Source organism: Musca domestica, unplaced genomic scaffold (assembly GCF_030504385.1).
Source record: "Musca domestica strain aabys unplaced genomic scaffold, Musca_domestica.polishedcontigs.V.1.1 1, whole genome shotgun sequence".
Taxonomy (NCBI): Eukaryota; Metazoa; Arthropoda; class Insecta; order Diptera; family Muscidae; genus Musca; species Musca domestica.
The window spans coordinates 6,259,106-6,280,161 of NW_026712114.1; the positions used below are offsets into that span (position 1 = coordinate 6,259,106).

The window sequence follows — 21,056 nt, forward strand, 5'->3', positions numbered from 1 at the left end:
TTGAGGTCTTTATCGTAAAGACTTGAGGTCTTCACGGTAAAAACTTCAGGTCTCTCCATCGAAGAATATATGTCATCATTCCGATATGCATAGCCCGAAAACCGCCTCATGCCAAACAAATAATAACTTTGCCGTAATGAATATTGTTAGCATTATTTAGTTGATATTTTTACACCCTCACGCAAATAATGCGGGGACGGACTGGGTCCGACAACAACAATGATGAACAAATAGATGAACAAATAGGAATTTGTTAATTTTAATTGAACCGTCAAATACAGACAGCCTACGACGGACAATTGTTATCGATTCTCGGGCTAAAGCGGGGCAATACAAAAGCAGAAGTGCAGCCATCACTAAAATATGTATAATTCGCATGGCTGATATGTTTGTATTTATGTTTAGATATCTGTCGGATTATGTTGGTGGTGGAGGCTATGGTGATGAAGACGATGAGGCTATGTTAGATAAAATGTGATACAATAAAATTGATGTTATTGTTGTTGATACATCAGATATAAGTAGTAATTCGTGGTATTGAGAGCCATCAGCCATTGGAAGACTGATTTGCCCACATGAATGAATCTTTTGCGAATCTTTGATGAGTATCGATTCTCTAGAGGAGACAGGTTTATGAATTAATAAGTAATTCAAGATGTGCCACACGTTGGTGGAATTCAATAGAGGTGTGTGTGTGTGTGTGGGTGTGGGGGGGCGTGTAAGCTATTGCAGCGGCAAAAAGATTTTAATGTGGCTGTTTATTTTATTGCCACAAATTCCTGATAAATATTTCTGTCGATATGCAAGTGTATGTGTGTGAGTGTGTGTGTGTGCGTGGGGGATCGTGTAATAAATAAACAGTAATTGTTTAATGGATACAATAACAAACAACATTTCTTGCTAAGAAAAAAATATAAATTTATAAAAGAAAACAATTTTCACTTATTTTGGGGCAACACAAAAATAGGGCTGAGAATAAATGTTTCGAATAAAAATTTATAAAATTTTCGAATTTTTGTTCAATGAATGGTGGTGACCCATTGTCGAAGCACATTTTTCCAATTTCGAATTGAGGGTTTTCAAGTGAATTTTAAAATTATTTCGACTACAATTTCGGCACATTTTTTCCACAGCCTAAATTATTGATATTTCTACAACAATTATTTTAAATATTTTTTTTTTCTTAATTTTTTTTTTTTTGTTAAATGAACAATTAATAATTCCCAATTGGAATTTTTCATAATTTACAACAAAAATATATTTATAAGACGTGATTTGTTTATAAAATATCGTATAGGAAAAACACACATACACACTCCACATTTTCTTTGATATTCAACATCTGGCCAGGCCATTGGTTGGTGTGAAAAACAAAAAGGCCTCTTGGGTCCAAATTATAAAAGTGCTTTGCAGGAATCCACAGACAATTAAATATGTTTTTTTACCAATGATCTGATCTAAGTAGTTTTTTTTAGCGATCGATGATGCTATGCCATAATTATGTGAACTGTTCTCATTTTTTTGCAATGGCAAGAAACTAATAATTATTTTTTGTATTTCGAACAACAGAAAAACATTAATTGCATTTAGTCCGACGTAATTTGTTCCCGACATGAGAAAATCCAAAATGTGTGACTAAATGTTGAAAACGATTAATCGCAACAATATTTTCAGAGCCATTATTTTTTGTTTGGAAGAACGTATCTGTAAAGCCACGCAACGTAAGGCAGACAGATTAAATTAAAAAACTGCAGTTCTTACTATATAGCTCAAGGTAAGGTCTTCTGTCACTGCTGTCTTGAACGGAAATGCCCTAAAAGCTTGTGGTCTTTACCATAAAAAGTTAAGGTTCTTACCATAAAGACATAAGGTCTTTACCATAAAGAAATAAGGTTTTTGCGGCAAAGACTCGAAGTCTTCATCGTTACAACTTGAGGTCTTTACAGTAAAGACTTGAGGTCATTATCCTAAAGATTTGAGGCCTTTCCCATAAAGACTTGAGGCCTTTACCATAAAGATTTGAGGCCTTTCCCATAAAGACTTGAGGCCTTTACCATAAAGATTTGAGGCCTTTCCCATAAAGACTTGAGGCCTTTACCGTAAGTTCGTGAGTTATTTACCGTAAAGACTTGAGGTATTTACCGTAAAGACTTGTGGTCTTTACCGTTAAGACTTGAGGTCTTTACCGCAAAGACTTGAGGTCCTTACAATAAAGACTTGAGGTCTTTACCGTAAAGGCTTGAGGTCTTTACCGTAAAGACTTGAGGTCTTTACCGTAAAGACTGGAGGTCTTTACCGTAAAGACTGGAAGTCTTTACCGTAAAGACTTGAGCTCTTTACCGTAAAGACTTGAGGTCTTTGCCGTAAATACTTGAGGTCTTTATCGTAAAAACTTGAGGTCTTTACCGCCAAGAGTTAACGTCTGATTTAAGGTAAAGATTTGGCGTCCTGATCGTAAGTATTCGAGGTCCTTACCGTAAATACGTGAGGTCTTTACCGCAAAGACTTGAGGTCCTTATCGTAAACACTTGAGGTCCTTATCGTAAAGACTTGAGGTCTTTACCGTAAAGACTTGAGGTCTTTACCGTAAAGACTTGAGGTCTTTACCGTAAAGACTTGAGGTCTTTGCCGTAAAGACTTGAGGTCTTTACCATAACGACTTGAGGTCTTTACCATAAACATTTAAGGTCTTTACCATAAAGATTTAAGGCCTTTACCGTAAAGAGTTGAGTCCTTTACAGTAAAGAGTTGCGGATTTTACAGTCAACAATTGAGGCCTTTACAGTAAAGAGTTGAAGTCTTCACTGTAATGACTTAAGGTTTTTATCGACAAGACTTGAGGTCTTTACCGCAAAGGCTTGAGGTCCTTGTCATAGAGATTTGAGGTGCTTACCGTAAAGACTTGAGGTATTGAACCGTAAAGACTTGAGGTCTTTACCGTAAAGACTTGAGGTCTTTACCGTAACGACTTGAGGTCTTTACCATAAATATTTGAGGTCTTTACCATAAAGACTTGAGGCCTTTACCGTAAAGAGTTGAGTCCTTTACAGTAAAGAGTTGCGGATTTTACAGTCAACAATTGAGGCCTTTACAGTAAAGAGTTGAAGTCTTCACTGTAAAGACTTAAGGTCTTTATCGACAAGACTTGAGGTCTTTACCGCAAAGACTTGAGGTCCTTGTCATAGAGATTTGAGGTGCTTACCGTAAAGACTTGAGGTATTGAACGCAAAGACCTGACGTCTTTACGGTAAAGATTTTAGGTCTTTACGGTAAAGATTGGAGGACTTTTTCTGTAAATACCTAAAGTGTTTTCAAGTATTTACGGTATAGATCTCAAATCATTATGGTAAAGGACTCAAGTCTGTACAGCAAAGATCTCAAATATTTAAAGGCTTAAGGTACAGTATAGATATCAGGTTTTTTTAGTAAACATATGAGGTTTTTATCGTAAAGACTTGTGGTACATAAAGTAAAGATTTGAGGTCCTTATCGTAATGATCTATGTCCATACGGTGAAGACTTGACGTCCTTGCTGTCAAGACTAAAAATCCTTAAAGCAAAGATTTGAAGTCTTTTCTGTAAAGACTTGATCCCTATACCGTAAAGACTTGAGGTTTTTACGGTAAACACCTGTGGTCGTAAAGACTTAAGGTCTTTACCGTTATGACTTGAGGTCTTTACCGTAGACTTGAGGATTTACCGCAAAAACTAGAGGTCTTTGCCATAAAGACTTGAGGTCATTGCCATAAAGACTTGAGGTCTTTACCGTAAGGAGTTGAGGTATTTGTGGTAAAGACTTGAGGTCTTTACCGTAAAGACTTAAGGTCTTTATCGTAAAAACTTGAGGTCTTTACCATAAAGACTTGAGGTCTTCACCGTAAAGACTTGAAGATTTTATCGTCAAGACTTGAGGCCTTTACAGTAAAGATTTGAGGTCTTCACTGTAAAGACTTCAAGTCTTTATCGTGAAAACTTGAGGTTTTTTTCGTAGACTTGAGGTCTTCACTGTAAAGACTTAAGACCTTTACGGTAAAGACTCGAAGTCTTTGTCGTAAAAACTTGAGGTCTTTACCGTAAAGACTTGAGGTCTTCCCTGTAAAGACTTAAGGTCTCGAAGTCTTTATCGTAAAAACTTGAGGTCTTTACCGCCAAGACTTAACGTCTGACTTAAGGTAAAGACTTGGCGTCTTGAACGTAAGTACTTGAGGTCCTTACCGTAAATACGTGAGGTCTTTACCGTAAAGCTTTGAAGTCTTTACTTTAAAGACTAGAGATCCTTGCCGTAAAGACTAGAGGTCCTTACCGTATAGACTTACGCTATTTTTCTTACGAGATTAATCGAATTATTTATTTTTCGAAAACAAAAATATCCCATCTGCCTAAAAATAGACCGCAATATTTTAAATATCTAACATCTAAATTGTATTTTGATCCAATCGCCCTATATGTTATGTGCCTTTGTCCCATGGATGATATCCTTATATTATATTTCATTGTTGGAGGCCATACAAAATAAAAAATTGAATTTTTTGGATATGAAATAAAAAATCAAGTCAATGCCCGCATAGAGTACGTATAGTAGAATATGTACACGTGCGAGTGATTTTTCCGACTTTCCTTTCGTCCTCTCTCTCTCCATTTTCTGTTTTGCAGCCCAAAATAACATCAAAGATCTTGATGACAAATTTATGAATATGTTTCAGATGTCTTTGTTCCCAGCCTGCATCATATATAACAGATATACATATATACGAACTTTTCCACACCAAAAAAATAAAGCCATTAAGGAAAATTTAATTTGCTTGTATTAATTTTCCACACACACACATGCACACAGTCACACATCTACAACAACCTACTGCATGCTGACGAATGGCAAATCAAGTGCAGCTGAACTTCTTCTTTGATTGCCGCAGATAAAATGGATGATTTAACCGATTGTGTTGAAAGGAATTACTCAGACACGGTTTGACGTTAGACATCATCTCTTCATCATCATCATCATCAGCATCATCGTCCGTGTAGCTTTCCGTCAATTGGCAAAGGGGGGCAATTATCCGCAACAAGTTAATCAGTAATTAAGACAAGAACAGGTAGCAGCAGCAGCAGCAGCAGCATAACAACAATTACAGCTCATGGTTGGGTGACTAACTTTTCGTCTATATAGTTTGCGCTTTTGAATCTCTTTCCGCCGCCCCTCCCCTATACGTCTCGACCATCTGAATGTGCTATGCAATTATTGTCTATTCTATGTCCCCAATTCATAGAGACGACTCTTATTTTCATTTCTTTCATTCTGCTGCTGCTACTGCTGCTGATTTGACTCGTGACACTTTCTTCTGTCCGCATTCGAATTTCTATGCAAACTTCGACCACTTCTGAAAGACCACCACCTACTCATCCGTTGTGATAAATCATTAGTGATGCCATTCCGCTGTCGCACAGTGTGACAAATAATACTACACACGACACAGTACTTTGCACTGTTTTTTGACATTTTGTGATATTCTTGCTGTTGTTGTTGTTGCTGTCTTCACAAATAATTAATCAAATTTTATTAGCACGACATTTTCACAAATGAAATTAAAAAAAAAAAAAAATATGAAAATGAAATTAAGTAACAACAAACAGCAAACATTTCTTAGTCACACTTAGGGTATTTATCATCTATGAGATTTGGTTGCAAAGGAAGGAAAGGGGGAGGGGGAATGTGTTTTTTATTATAAGAATTTTATGCAGAGAGATACTCAGTAAAGATACGACGTCCTTATCCTGTTTTCAAGTCCTTATGCGAAAAGGATTTTTGGATCAGGAAAGACTTCAAACTTGAGGTCTTTACCGTAAAGACTTGAGGTCTTTACCGTAAAGACTTGAGGTCTTTACCGTAAAGACTTGAGGTCTTTACCGTAAAGACTTGAGGTCTTTACCGTAAAGACTTGAGGACTTTTGCGTAAGAACTTGAGATCTTTACCATAAAGACTTGAGGTCTTTACTGTAAAGACTTGAGGTCTTTGCCGTACAGGCTTGAGGTCTATAACGTAAAAACTTGAGGTCTTTACCGAAAAGACTTGAGGTCTTTACCGTAAAGACTTGAGGTCTTTACCGTAAAGACTTGACGTCTATACCGTAAAGACTTGAGGACGTTCGCGTAAGAACTTGAGATCTTTACCATAAAGACTTGGGGTCTTGAGGTCTTGAGGTCTTTACCGTAAAGACTTGAGGTCTTTACCGTAAAAACTTCAGTCTTTACGGTAAAGACCACAAATCTTTATCGCAAACACCTCAAGTCTTTACCGTAAATGCTACTATTTTTTACGGTAAAAACCTCTAGTCTTTATGGTAAAAAGACCTCAAGTCTTTACGGTAAAGACATCAAGTCTTTACGGTAAAGACATCAAGTCTTTACGATACAGACCTCAAGTCTGTACGAGAGAGACCTCTTGTACTTCCAGGAAAGACCTCAAGTCATTACGGTAAAGGCCTCATGACCTTTACTACAAAGACCTCAAGACCTTTACTGTAAAGATCTGAGGTATTTACCGTAAAAAACTCAAGACACATCTAGTCTTTACGGTAAAGGACTTAAGTGTTTACGGTAAGGACCTCAAGTCTCTATGGAAAAGACCTCATGTTTTTACGGTAAAGACCTCATGTCTTTAAGGTAAAGACCTCTTGTCTTTACGGTAAAAACCTCACGTCTTTACAGTGAAGACCCCAAGTCGTTACTGTAAAAAACATTAAGTCTTTACGGTAAAGTCTGAAGTATTTACGTCAAATACCTCTTGTCTTTATGGTAAACGCCTGAAGGTCTTCTCTAAGGAAGATCCATAGTTCAGTTGTGGTATTTTTTGTAAAACTGTCGAAAATTTTCCCTCTCTCTCTCCCCGCTCCAAATTGTTGTAGTTGAGAGCTATGATGGGTGTAAATTTCAAGTTGCCTTTAAAAATTGCCCCCAAAGAATTTGAAATATGGCCACAATCTTCATGTACCAAATGGCTGGTAGTACATCTCTCGTCCATGTGTGTTGTGCCGTGGCTGACGATTGAAATGAAAATGAAAACTAAATGAAATGAAATCATGCACACACATTCTTCCCGTTCATTTGATGTGATTAGAACGCGAAAGCCATCATTGCAACCAAATGTTGTGTGTTAAGAACACCACACAACATATGGCGTCACAATTGATTTTTTTGGTTTTTTTTGGGGAAATTTCAAATCAAATTGCTTAGCCTATGTCGATTCGAGAATGACTGTATGGTAGTTTGTATGTATTTGGCGGATAAATGTAAATGCGTAAAATATTAATTGTTTATGTAAAAAAATACATGTTAACACTTCAACGGAAGAATAATATTTGATTTTTGGGAATTTTTTCGGTAATGCAAACAAAAAAACGTTGGGCGCCATTTTATGAAAATGTAATATGGAATTTGAGAGATTAGATAAAGAAATGGAATATTTACAACAGTAAGAGGAAAGGAAGTTACAATATTATATTTGAAGCTAGAATATTATATTTGGTGCTTAAATTAAAAATTCACGTTGGGCGCCAAGCAGAAAAAATAAAAAAATTATCTAGAAAAATAAATAAAACGGTAAGCGAAACGCGTCGCATAGTGGTGAGTGTGTGATAGTGTCTACCTGGATTTCCTTTTCAATGCAAATTTCAAATTATTAAGCTCGTCTCGAAAGAGGAATAAACACATAGTTAAAATCACGTTGGGCGCCATTTATAAAAAAATCGTTTTAGTTTATAAATCGTAATTAGAAATAAAAAAACAATCTAAAATCTGCCTTGGGTATAATACAGTGGTTGACTTTTGGTTTAAATGATTTAAAAATGTATTGGCTTGGAAAAAATATAATATATTTAGTAATAAACTGAACAAGAATATAAATATAGATCGAAAATGATGTTTGACATCGGATCTAAGATGAAAATACTACCAATTTTTCTACCTTGAAATTTATTTTTCCCTTTGGGCGCCGCTTTCCAAAACTGCGTTTGAAAAACAATTCAAAATAAAATTTTATTAAAAAACCAAGTCCCTTTAAACAATCACCAATACCAAGTAGGATATTTCGAAGCATTATCTGATGTTACTACGAATTTTGTAGGTGATTGCCCCACGTTGGGCGCCACTTTTATTTTTACCACCAAAATCATGTAACTGAATATCGTCTTAATTGCCATGAATTTATGTGGCAGTAAGCCAAATTTCAATTGATTTCGAAATATCGTCTAGATATCAACTTGATATTATTAAGCGATTACTTTACTGCCTTCTCCCTTTGTTTCCGATTTATTCAGAATACCAACAACAACAAAACTGAAAACCAACGAAATGACAATATTAAGAAAATCCATTCAATTCCATTGAAACTGAAATCTATTGTCTTTTGTCGCTGTCTGTCACAACATTAGTGTGGACGACACTCATTCCACATTAGTGTGGATGGAGCGAGCCGCCTAGATGACGATGGGAGGGCACACCTTAAAAATGATTTCCGGTGTACCAGATATTCATTGAGCTTAAACAAAATTATTCAAACGCCGAAGAAAACAAAAAAAAAAAACGCTTGCTTCTCCCCCTCCTCTCTCCCTCCTTCCCTACATTCTAGACATCTATTCGAACGTAACAACTCTTAAATCCCAATTCTCGTGTCGAAACAATGAAAACCTATTGAAAAATAATGTTATTAAATACCAATCGATGAGAAGCGAGAGAAGAAAGAGGAGATCCAGATACGAGACAGACAACAAAACTACTCAAATAACAAAACAAAGACAGGGTTTGTCAATTTAAATTAACGGAAACTGATCTAATGGAGGAAAATGTTGCAGTTGAAATTAAACGAATCTTAAAGGCCGGAATGTGTAGACCCCATGGAAGAAGAAAAAAAAAAGAATCTTGGAAACAGCCACAAATTCAGAGTAACTTTTGTATGTTCAGATAACCATAAATTGGGCGCCATTATCATCTGCAAATAGAAAACCTATTGGAAGCTTAAAGAAAATCTATTAAGAGGCATTCTGTAGCGAAAAATGAACTTCTCAGAGTTCGCATGTGGCGTGGGGAAGTTTTGAAACGACTTTCAAACTGAATTCTGTTCGAACTTCGGCTTTCTATGAAAATTACAAAGAAAGTGGATATGGAGAACATTAACGGGTATTTTATGGCTATAAGTCACCTTAAAGTACAGAAGCGATTTAGAGAAGGAGAACGATATTTTAAATTGAGATTAGAAGACATTTGAATGTTCCTATTCGGATGGGGTCTCTTAATAAGGAAAGAATTAATTAACCAAGAGTGATGCAACGGCGCCCAACTCAAATTAACTGCTAATTGGGCGCCATTACAGTCTGAAAATAGAAACCCCATTGAAAGCTTGAAGAAAATTCATTCAGAAGCCAAAAAGAACTTCTCAGGGTTGGCATATGGCATGGGGAAGTTTTGAAACGACATTCAAACTGAATTCTGGACAAACTTCGGTTTTCTATGAAATATCCAAAGAAAGGGGCTTTGGAGAACATTAACGGGTATTTAATGTCCAGAAGTCACATTAGTTATTTCTTTATACAGAAGCGGTTTAGAGAAGATGAACGACATTTCAAATTGAGATAGGTTAGGTTAGGTTAAAGGACGCGCAGTTGCCATATGACAACCGACCCACTCGGAGACCTATAGGTCCATTGTGTTCATCCTAGAAGAATAGTAAGGAAAAAGGAAGTAGTGGTTGATAGAAGGAGGTGAAGATAAGAGATAGGATTTTAGAGTGTGATCTACGGCTGAATCTTCTGGCTAATTGAAGGATTACTATAGGGTCAGTGTTAGAAAAAGAAGACAGATCATGTGACACTAGTTCTCCCACCAGCCTGTGTCTCACATTAATGAGTGCTGGGCAGTGGCAGATCAAGTGTTCGACTGTCTCGATTTCTTCTTCATCTTGACAGATCCTACAGTAGTCAATGTCGTCGCTGTCTCATTTCGTGGTCATTGCCCTCACCTTACAGTGACCTGTGATGATACCAACCACAAGTTTTAGATCGGGTTTCGAAAATCACAGAAGCGACTTTGTTCTCTTCTCTGAGAGTGTGGGCCAGATTCTTTTGGAGATGGTGCAACACATTTCGCCCAGCCCTATTTGTTGGATGTCTGTGAATGACCTGTAGGAAGTGGCACAGTGGTGGTTTAACCAAGTTATCTACTTCAATTGTAGTTGATTCGGATCCTAGCCTGGCCAATTCGTCTACAAAATTGAGATAAGAAGACACCTGGAAATCCCTATTCAGATGCAATCTGTTAATAAGGAAAGAATTAATCAACCATAAGTAATGCAGTGGCGCCCAACGTAAATTGAGTGGTAATATTTCTTTTACTTATTAAAAAATCATACATTGGGCGCCATTATCGTCTGTAAATAAAAAACCCATTGGAAGATCAAAGAAAATCTATTGAGAGGTCTTTAGTAGCCAAAAAGAACTTCGTAGAATACGCATGCGGCGTGGGAAGGTTAAAATACATTTTTGACTGAAATCTGTGCGAATTTTGACAATTTTGTATTTCTGTGACATTTGTGCAAGAATTGTAGCCGAGGAATTATTTATTAAAAAAAAACATACATTGGGCGCCAATATCGTCTGCAAATGGCACCCAACGTAATTTACTGGTAATATTTACTTATTAAAAAAAATAGATTGGGCGCCATTATCATCTACAAATAGAGAACCTATTGAAAGTTTTTTTTTTCATTAGCCAAAAAGGAACTTCCCGTAATTCGTATGGAGTGGTGGGAAGTTATGAAACGACTTTTGTCGCACCGAATTCTTTATGAACTATACAAATGTTGCTAAAAAGGAGCAATGGCGCCCAACGTTGAATTTTAACTTTTCCTTCAATTATTTAAAAAACACACACACACAATGAAATGTAATGTCGTGGTACTTACATCTGGGTGTTCTCGCACAGGTACATAGACTTTTTCATTTAATGACACAGTGGCTCCCTCGGGTTCTGGCAACATTAGGGGTTCTTTTTTCACACCATTTATTTGGAATAGTGAGGCACGAACGCGGGCAATTTCTGAAAATAAAAAAAGAAAACACAAAATTTAATTTTTTGAGGAAGAAACTAAGAATAGAAAATTTAGAATTCGGCAACTGGCAGCTGGAAATGAGACGACTTCAACAAGAAAAAATATAAACCTCATAAAAAAGGGTATAAGTATGTGGAAAACAAACCTCCAAAAGAAAGCTTGAATCTTTTTATAGAAAATATTTTCTCTTTTAGAAACCTAAGATCGACTTCTTTCTTTATTAGAATGTCTTCTAATTGTTCTAACATTTTAATGGAAATAAGTCCTCAGAGACTGAATTTTAAAATGTTTTCTATACAATAGCTAAAGTTAGCCATTTTTCTATAGGATACAATAGAAACAGAATTTAAAAAAAAACCAGAAGCTTGAGTTAGCATTTTTTTCGAATATGTATATTCTCTTCAGAAAAATGTAGACCTCCGAAGCAAATATCAAATTTTTTATACGAAAAAAATATTACGATCTAAAATACTTATTTTAGGAATAATTTTATTGAATCTTCCTGGATAATGAATATTAAGTCAAGGTTCGCCTAGCTAAAAAAAAATATTTTTACAAAGATCTTCGAGCCAAATATCGTAGTTATTTTAAACATGTTCTCAAGCATCCCTGATCAAAATCGTGGATATTAATTTCTGAAAAATAACAAGAATCCCTAGACCAAATATCGTGCTTTTTTAACGAAATTATTATCTATGATTTCCTCGAGAAAAACTGATATTTTAAGAATATCTTCCACAGAAAATATTTCCACCGAATATTGGCGAAAAAGAGATATAGTAAATCTTTTAAGAATATATTTACAAGGATTCCTGACCAATTATTGTAAATTGTCCAAGGGCCTCCTGACCGAATACTGTGGGCTCTATCAGATTTTTCTTTCCAAACAAATTGTGGGACCGATTATGAACGATTCAAAGATTAAAAATTTCAGAGCTCTATCCTAATTGTATATATGGTCAAAACTTTATAAGGGTCATAACAACATATGGCCTAGGAACCCGAAACTCCATTCAAGTTTCGATCTACAAATCGCATACTATAAAATCCACTTGGTGTTTTCGACAACCATGATTGGTTGTTGCACAGAGAATTTTTAAGAACATCTGCAGCGAATTGGAAAAAAATGTTAAATTTTTCAAAAATGAAAAAAAAAATTTCAATGAAAATTTATGATATTTTTCATGGTAAATATTAAATAAACAAATTTCATTTGTTCGGGGACTCACAATGAAATTTAATCTAGAATTATTCTTCCTTTGACACTTTCCACCAAAAAATTAATTTTAAAGCGAGATTTAAATTCGGATTGGAAACATGTTATATTTACAGCTAAAAAAGGCAAAAACAAATTTTCACTTTTAGTACATAAAATTCGATTGTAATCTTCTTAAAAACTATTGCAGCTAGATATAAGGTTTATTCTGAGACTTATATTGGAATCCGATTTAGAATAATTCTACCTTTGGCACTTTCCCCAAACAAAGAAGCGTTGAGGGAGATTTTGTCTTAGAATTGAGACATGTTAAAATTACAGCTTAAAAAGGGAAAACCACTTTTTTACTTGTAGTACACAAAAATTCGATTGTAATTTTCTTAAAAACTATTGAGGCTGGATATATGGTCTATTCTGATATTTATAGCGGAATCTGATTAAGAATAATTCTTCCTCTGACAATTTCCCCAAAAAATGAAGTATTGAGGGAGATTTTGACTTAGATGGAAAACATGTTAAATTAACATGAAAAAAGGCAAACACATATTTTTCACTTTTAGTGCATTAAATTCAAATGAAATTTTCTTAAAAACTATTGCAGATAAATATATGGTTTATTTGGAGACTTATAGTAGAAGTTGATTTAGAATATTTCCACCTTTGACACCCTCCCCAAAAAATGAAGTATGAAGGGAGATTTTGTCTTAGAATGGAAACATGTTAAAATAACAGCTAAAAAAGGGTAAACCACTTTTTTACTTGTAATACACAATAATTCGATTGTAAGTTTCTTAAAAACTATTGTAGCTAGATATATGGTTAATTCTGAGATTAATAGCGGAATTTTATTTAGAATAATTCTCCCTTTAGCATTTTCCTCAAAAAATGAAGTATGAAGGGAGATTTTGTCTTAGAATGGAAACGTGTTAAATTAACAGGAAAAAAAAGCAAACACACATTTTCACTTGTAGTGCATTCAATTCAAATGCAATTTTCATAAAAACTATTAAAGCTAGGTATATGGTTTATTCTGAGATTAAAAGCAGAATTTGATTTAGAATATTTCCTCCTTTTACACTCTCCCCAAAAAATGAAGTATTAAGGGAGTTTTGAATTCGAATTGAAACGTATTAAATTAACAGCAAAAAAGTAAACACATATTTTTCACTTGTAGTGCATAAATTCGAGTGTAATTTTCTTTAAAACTATTGTACCTAGATATATGATTTATTGTGAGACCTATAGTGGAATTCGATTTAGAATAATTCTTCCTCAGACAGTTTCCCCTAAAAATGAAGTATTGAGGGAGATTTTGACTTAGATTGAAAAAATTATAAATAACAGCTAAAAAAAGAAAAACCACTTTTTCACTTGTAGTGCATAAATTCGAGTGTAATTTTCTTTAAAACTATTGTACCTAGATATATGATTTATTCTGAGACCCATAGTGGAATTTGATTTAGAATAATTTTTCCTTTGACATCTTCCCCAAAAAATGGAGTATTATTGGAGATTTCGTTTTGGAATGAAAACGTGTTTTAAATAACAGCTAAAAAATAGCAAACACATAATTTTCACTTGCAGTACATAAATTACGAATGTAATTTTCATAAAAATTATGGTACCTAGATATATGGTTTACTCTGAGATTTAGAGTGAAATTTTGTGTAGAATATTTCCTCCATTGAGACTTTCCACAAAAAAATTAATTATAAAGGTAGATTTTGTCTTCGAATAGAAATGTGTGCAGAAAAAGAGTAAATTTCACTTTTAGTACATACATTTCGAATCTAATTTTCTTAAAAAACTATAATACCTAGATGCACCGCTTACTCTGAAATTTGTAGTGAAATTTTGTGTAGAATATTTCTTCCTTTGACCCCTTTGGCCTTAAACGAAAATTTATGTTACTTTCAGGCGTCAAATTGAAAAACAGGCTGAGGAAAAATGTATAAAAAAATTAAGAAAGATTTTCGAGTTATTTTATCAACATTGATGCGAATATTTTTTTATATGCCGAGGAAATAGAGATTTCTTTTCTTTGCAAACTTATAGTGAAATTTGATGAAGAATATTTTTGTCTTTGAAATCAACCTTCTAAAATGATGTTTTATAGGCGAATTTTGCCTAAACTCCTATGGAGTTAGGATTGAACCCCACAAAATGTGTATTTGGTGAATTCACGACGTTTAGTTAAGCTTTAGTCTTTTGATCCTCCTCTAGAGCCAGTAGTAGAATTTTATAACAAATAATTTTGTGGAATATTTTATCATGATATTTTGCAATTTTAAGGAAGATTTTAACCATATTTTGGAAAAAAAAGACCCTCTTGAGATTCAAGATAATGTTCAAACAAAACATTCCTCGTATTTGTGTCTGCAATATTACCAAAGGCAATCTGAGGTTCGAGGTTCTTCTATAACTGAGTTTCGAGGTTTTTTTTTTTTGAAACTACCTTTGCAGATTTTTTCCATAGAAAAAGGAGATACACATTTCAATATATTTCAATTTTTTTTTATTTAATTTAGTTCAAATTGCTGTATTTCTCCTTTTTTGAGTTTTTTTATTTTTTCTTCTCTAATTAAACCCGAAATAACAATTTTCAACAATTTGTCCAAAAAAATATATTCTTTCAACAACGGTGTGTTTTATTAATCAAATTAAATTCACATTGTTTTTAATTATGATAAATGAATCAATTAAATAAAAAACAAAGTAAGCGAACTAAATTTTAATATGCGCAGACCGCGGACAGAACACGGTGCGAGTTAATTGTTGATGTTGTTGTTGCTGTTGTACTTTATTGCCAGAAATAAAAATAAGTACTTAAGTGGCAGCAACGGCAACGTCAACAACAACAGCAACATTGAACGACATCAGCCTCGGTGACTCGCCGCGGTTAACCATTTATGGTCAGTTTTCTATTAAAAATAAAACAAGAGCGGGACTTGTATTTTTTTCCATTCCTCGTTATAATGCCCAGATCAAATGTGTATCACCAAACATTGAGAGAGAAGTGAACTAGAAAACAGGCAACAACAACAACTACAAAAACACATATTGCAAAAAAAAAACACACACTCATGAATATTTATATTTATTTACAACAATAATATGGTAGTATTAATTTATTTATATTTAGACAGAGGTTTTTAAAATCGAGAAATGGAATAAATTTTGAAAAAAAAAAAAAAAATAAAATGTGGAATAAATAAAAAAATCAATTACTGTTTCAGTGAGGGGGTGTGTGCAAGTCACCCCCATGATTATATCGCCAGCAATTTAATTCCACAATTTGCATGCCATCTGATTGAACTGTCAAGTGGCAAAACGAAGTTTTCTGGAAAATTAATGATAGCCAGTTAAGAGTTAAATATTTGACCTCCTTCTTCTTGAATTACCTCAGCCAGGCTGGCACCCAGTAAACAATTTGTTCCGACTGCTCTGATTTTAGATTATTTTCCGGAATTTCTGACGTTTTTTTTTCAGATATTTCTGGTAGAAACAGATCCGATTTTCTGAAGGTTTTTTTTTAGAATTTTTACAAATTTTCCTGCGTTTTTAGCGAAAAAAAAAATTCGGAAAATATCCAAACGTAGAGTAGAATAAATATGTGTTTTTTTATTTTTAACTGGTTTGACGATTTTTTTTTTTTTCAGATTTTTCTCCCGAATTCTGAGCGATTTTTTTCAGAAAATATGAATTTTATTCCGAATTTTCTTTCGAATTCTGCCCGATTTCTTTCAGAAATTCTGATTTGTCCTCCGAATTTTTTTCTGAAAATTTAATTGTTTCTCCTATTTTTCCAAGAATTTTCACAGAATTCGGACCGAATTCGTTCAGAAAATCTAATATTTTTTTTTTTTTCCGAAAATCTTTCCGAATTCGTACCGAAATCGGAAGGAATTCGGAATCAGAATCGGACATTTTTTCAGAGATTCCAACAGAAATCGGACAGAATTCGGCAAAAATTGTTTACTGGGCAGGCAGTCGTCACTACCACCACATCGCATCATCCAAATCCATGCAGTGCCGCCAGTTTTACAACTTGGTCTCCAATGTCAATTAGAGAAGAGGATTGGTGGGTGACACAAGTAGCCGACAGACACATAACGACAGGGGCAATCGACACACCGCTTGACAGTTGTAATTAATTTATTTGAAACACATTTTTTCAATTTTATTCGAAACTTGTATATCCACGAATAGTACCTGCTCAACGACGACGAATATCAATTTTCAAATGTTCTTTATTTTATTTAAATTTATTATTTTTAAAACCATTAAGATATCAATAAATGTAGGATTTTCAGTGTATATACATTAAAGTGGGTCGAGGGGATATAACAAAATTCATTTTTTTTTCAAAATAATTACAAAGAAAATCCAGCAGATTATGAAAGTAGAGCTAAAAATAGGAGACTCCTGCATTGGCGTTTTGAAAGTTTTCAAAGCGAAGTAAAGTCAATAAGAGCGGGGTGGGCCCTCTTTCACATTTTTATACCCTACACCACAATGTGGTCAGGGTATTATGTCTTTGTGCATTTGTATGTAACATGCAAAAGGAAACGAGATAGACCTATAGTTCCTTTTGATGATCAGCATAGAATCACATTCTGAGTCGATTTATGTATGTCCGTCCGTCTGTCCGTCTGTCCATGTATTTTTGTAAAAAAAGTACAGTTCGCATTTATTGCCCGATCCAGAGGGAATTTTGCACAAATCATTTGTTTGGCCAAAGGACGAACCCTATTGAAATTGGAGATAATCGGTAAAAATTTAGATATAGCTCCCATCAAACCAAATTAGGCCTGCAAATAAGTATACCAAATATGATCGAAATCGGTTCAGATATAGCTATAGCTACCATATATATTGTTCATCCGATTTGTTATTTTTTGTCCCACGCAGCCGTAATATGCACTCTGTACCAACGAGATTTGGGGAAATATATCAAATACAGCTCAGAAATACCTTTGCTAAATTTTATCGAGATCGGTTCAGATTTGAATGTAGCTCCCATATATAACTTCGTCCGATTCACCTTTTATTGTGCACCAAACGTCTAATATTTGTCCAAAATTGGATGGAATTTGGCACTTATGACCGAATTGAGTTTAGAAGCTAGTATGTCAAATTTGGTGAAGATCGGTTCCGATATAGCTATAGCTCCCATATATATTGTTCATCCGATGTGTTATTTTTTGTCCTACGCAGCCGTAATATGCACTCTGTACCAACGAGATTTGGGGAAATATATATTCAATACAGCTCAGAAATATCTTTGCCAAATTTTATCGAGATCGGTTCAGATTTGGATATAGCTCCCAAAAATCGGATTTTTGGTCATTATTATTTTTCATCATTCTTATTTTTTTTTTTTTTTTTTTTTGATGTCTCACAACTTCAGTTTGAGATTTTTTCTATAGAAAAAACCTCTCAACCTCAGGTTGGATTTTTTTTTTTTTTTTAAAATTCAGCGATTTTTAGTCAGGAGGTCCTTAACAATATATTCTCTCAAAAGTTCAAGATTTTGTGCAAAATATTCGTAAATTTTTAAATCAGGAAATCCAGGAAGTCCTTGTAAAAATATCATTATTTTTCCCGCCAAAAATCGGAGGATTTGTTGATCGAAAATCAGTTCTAATATTTTTTTTTTTTTTTTTTTTTTGATATTTCTCAACCTCGGTTTGAGATTTTTTTCTATCGAAAAAAAAACCTCTCAACGTAAGGTTGATTTTTTTTTTTTTTTTTTTTTTTTTTTTTTTGAAAGAATTTTAACGATTTTTAGTCAGGAGGTCCTTAACAAAATATTCTTTGAAAAGTTAACAATTTTTTATATAGGAAGTCCTTGTGAGTTCGTAAAATTTTTAATCAGGAGGTCCAGAAAAAAACCCTCGTTCTTAAGAAGTATGGGATTTTTTGTCAGAAGGTCCTTGTAAAAATATTATTATTTTCCCGGCCAAAAATAGGCGGATGTTTGGTCGAAAATCATTCTTAATTTTTTTTTTTGAAATTTAACGATTTTTAGTCAGGAGGTCCTTGACAAAATATTCTCTCAAAAGTTCACAATTTTGTATATAGAAAGTCCTTGTGCGAAATATTCGTAAAATTTTTAATCAACCGGTCCATAAAAGAAGCCCCTTTCTTAAGAAGTAGGCGATTTTTTTTTTCAGAAGGTCTTTGTAAAAATGTTATTCCTTTCCCTGCCAAAAATCTGCGTATTTTTTGATTAGCGGGTCCTCGTGAAAAATATTCTTAAAACGTCCACGATTTTTAGTCAAGAGGTCCTTCGCAAAAATATCCATTATTTTTGTCAGTGAAAGCTTGAGAGATTTTTCTTAAGAAGTCCTCTCGATTTTATTCCACGACGACATTGTTCGTAATATTGTAAAAAATACAGAATTTCTCGATTTGGTTAAGAAAATTAAATTTACCAAAATTTTTAATCTGGTTATCTTTGAAAAAAAATCTTTAAAAATTAAAAACATTCTAAAAAAATCCTAGCAGAAAATATTCGAAAAAAATATCCGTTGAAAAATATTTTCTAAAAAGAATTGTGATATTTTGTCAGGTGATCCTTCAGGAAATATTCTTGAAACTCTTCACATCGTGGCTACCAAAAATTCCAACTCTATCCCCATTTATTTCAATCCCCTAACAATTTGCCCAATATTTCAAGGCCCATGGCTTTTGGTAACACTACTGCGTGACCAGACCAAAGCTTGCCTCATCATCGTTTGCCGCCATCAACGCTTGTCTCGCCTCGAGGGGGGAAACAAATCAATGTGTCATAATAATTTTTCAAAATCTAAATGGATTTTATGATTCTTGACAATTACCACAACAATAATCGCGATAAACAACAACCACCAACGGCAAGAACAGCAACAACAAAAATGGCATGCAACAATTCATAAATTACAACAATAATAACAATAATAAAGATCATCGTAGACAAGCAAAATTTTTTTTTTTTTTTTTTTTTGGCAGCATCGTGCCGCCGGAGGTCAGGCAGGATTAAGGTGATGTTGGTGATGCCGATGATGGCGATGGAAAATGGCCGAGCCAGCAACCGCAAACACCGCCACCAACCACATTTGGTTGGCATATGTAAATTTTCCAAAAACAACAACAACTGCCCCGAAAACAATGGACGCCGTCCACTATCAACACCATCTACAACAACAACAACAACAAGAGTAACAACAGCAACAATAGGAAAAACAGTCAAGCGACAAGTTTAGCGCCACTTTTAGCCAAGTTAACAACAAAAGTGTTTGAACCTTAGCCGCCGCCATAGCCATAGCCATAGTCGCCAAATATTGATATTGTCTATGTGATGGTGTGTGTGCGGATTTTGCATGGAACACTCGTTCGCTCCTCACTCACTCGCCGAGTGAGTAATTGCATCATGATCTGTTTACATGACTTCAATATCGTGCCAAATGGCGCTGTCCGGATCAACGGTGTTAAAGCCATATATGGCCGGTCGAATCGGTAAATTTTGTGGCAAATCGTGATCGCAATGGCGTCAAGAAGTGTGTGCAACACACACACATTCTTACACACAGATTGCTTGGGCCATCGGAAGCCAATAATGGATAGGGAAGAAGTATGGTTTTAATGATTCTGAAAAATATAACTCTATTTTTTCGGGGAAATAAGAATAGCTCAGAAATCGTAGTTACTTTTCTGAAAACAAAAAAAAAAAAAACGTTTGGAAGATGAATCCTGACAGGGGCTCAGTGTCTGATTTTTTCGACGCCACAAAATTATTTAGAGGTAGCTGAGCACGGATGCCTCTTAGCGGGATTGTCAGAAGGTCCTTGTAAAAATGAATTCTGAAAAACTTAACTCAATTTTTTTCGGGGAAATATGAATAGCTCAGAAATCGTAGTTACTTTTCTGCAAAGAAAAAGGTTTGTAAATATGAGCCCTGACCTCTCTCTTAAGAACAGGGGCTCAGTGTCTGATACTATTTTTTCGACGCCACAAAATTATTTAGAGGCAGCTGAGTACGGATGCTTCTCAACGGGATTCTGAGTTATTAAACCAATTTGAGGATACCGACGAAAGTTGTTCTTTCCTAGAAAAACTCTCAGAACCAAAGTTCTAAATTTCTAATTTAAATTTGTTGGCCAGGACATCTGGTGTCAGTCCTACAGAAATAAATTCTATTTATTCAACACTATAAGTTCGTGCAGACCTTCTTATGAAAACCTTTAGGTCTTCTACAGCAGATCACATAATGAATATGAAGTTCTCACATTCCCGTGAAGATAAATTTAAATTTGCCTAGCTAAGACACAAACCAAACGAATTTTTCTTGAGTTCAACGAGGGTTTATAATGAGAGGGAGATATAGAGCGAATTAGAGGAGAGCAGAGAAAGAAAGTGAGAAAAGAGGGAGAAAATAAAGACAAAATGCGGAGAAAAGTGAAAGATAGTAGAGAAAAAACAGAACACGAGGGGAGAAATGAAAGGAAGAGAGTAGAGAAGCAGATATACGAGAGAAATAAAAAAGAGGAAGAGAAAATGAGAACGAAACAGAAAGAGATAAAGAGAGGAAAGAAATAGAGGGAGACAAAGAAAGGAAAGAGAGAGAGAAAGGAAATGGGCAGAGAGAGGATTAGAGAGAGAGGAAATAGAAAGAGAGAGAAGAGAGAAATAAAAATAGAGAAATAAAAGAAAAAGATGGGAAACAGAGAGAGAAAAGATAGATAGAAAAGAGAAGAAAG

The 21,056-nt window shown here is 34.5% G+C and overlaps 1 protein-coding gene across 6 annotated transcripts in view; it reads right to left on the minus strand.

The window, feature by feature from the left end:
• Positions 1-21,056, minus strand: part of LOC101892226 (protein held out wings) — a 174,863-nt gene that overhangs the window by 63,747 nt on the left and 90,060 nt on the right. For all 6 annotated transcript variants that reach the window (XM_059118270.1, XM_059118269.1, XM_059118265.1 and 3 more), the window contains exon 3: positions 10,953-11,086. In XM_059118270.1, coding sequence (XP_058974253.1) covers positions 10,953-11,086 — 134 coding nt within the window. The remainder of the gene's footprint in view (positions 1-10,952; positions 11,087-21,056) is intronic.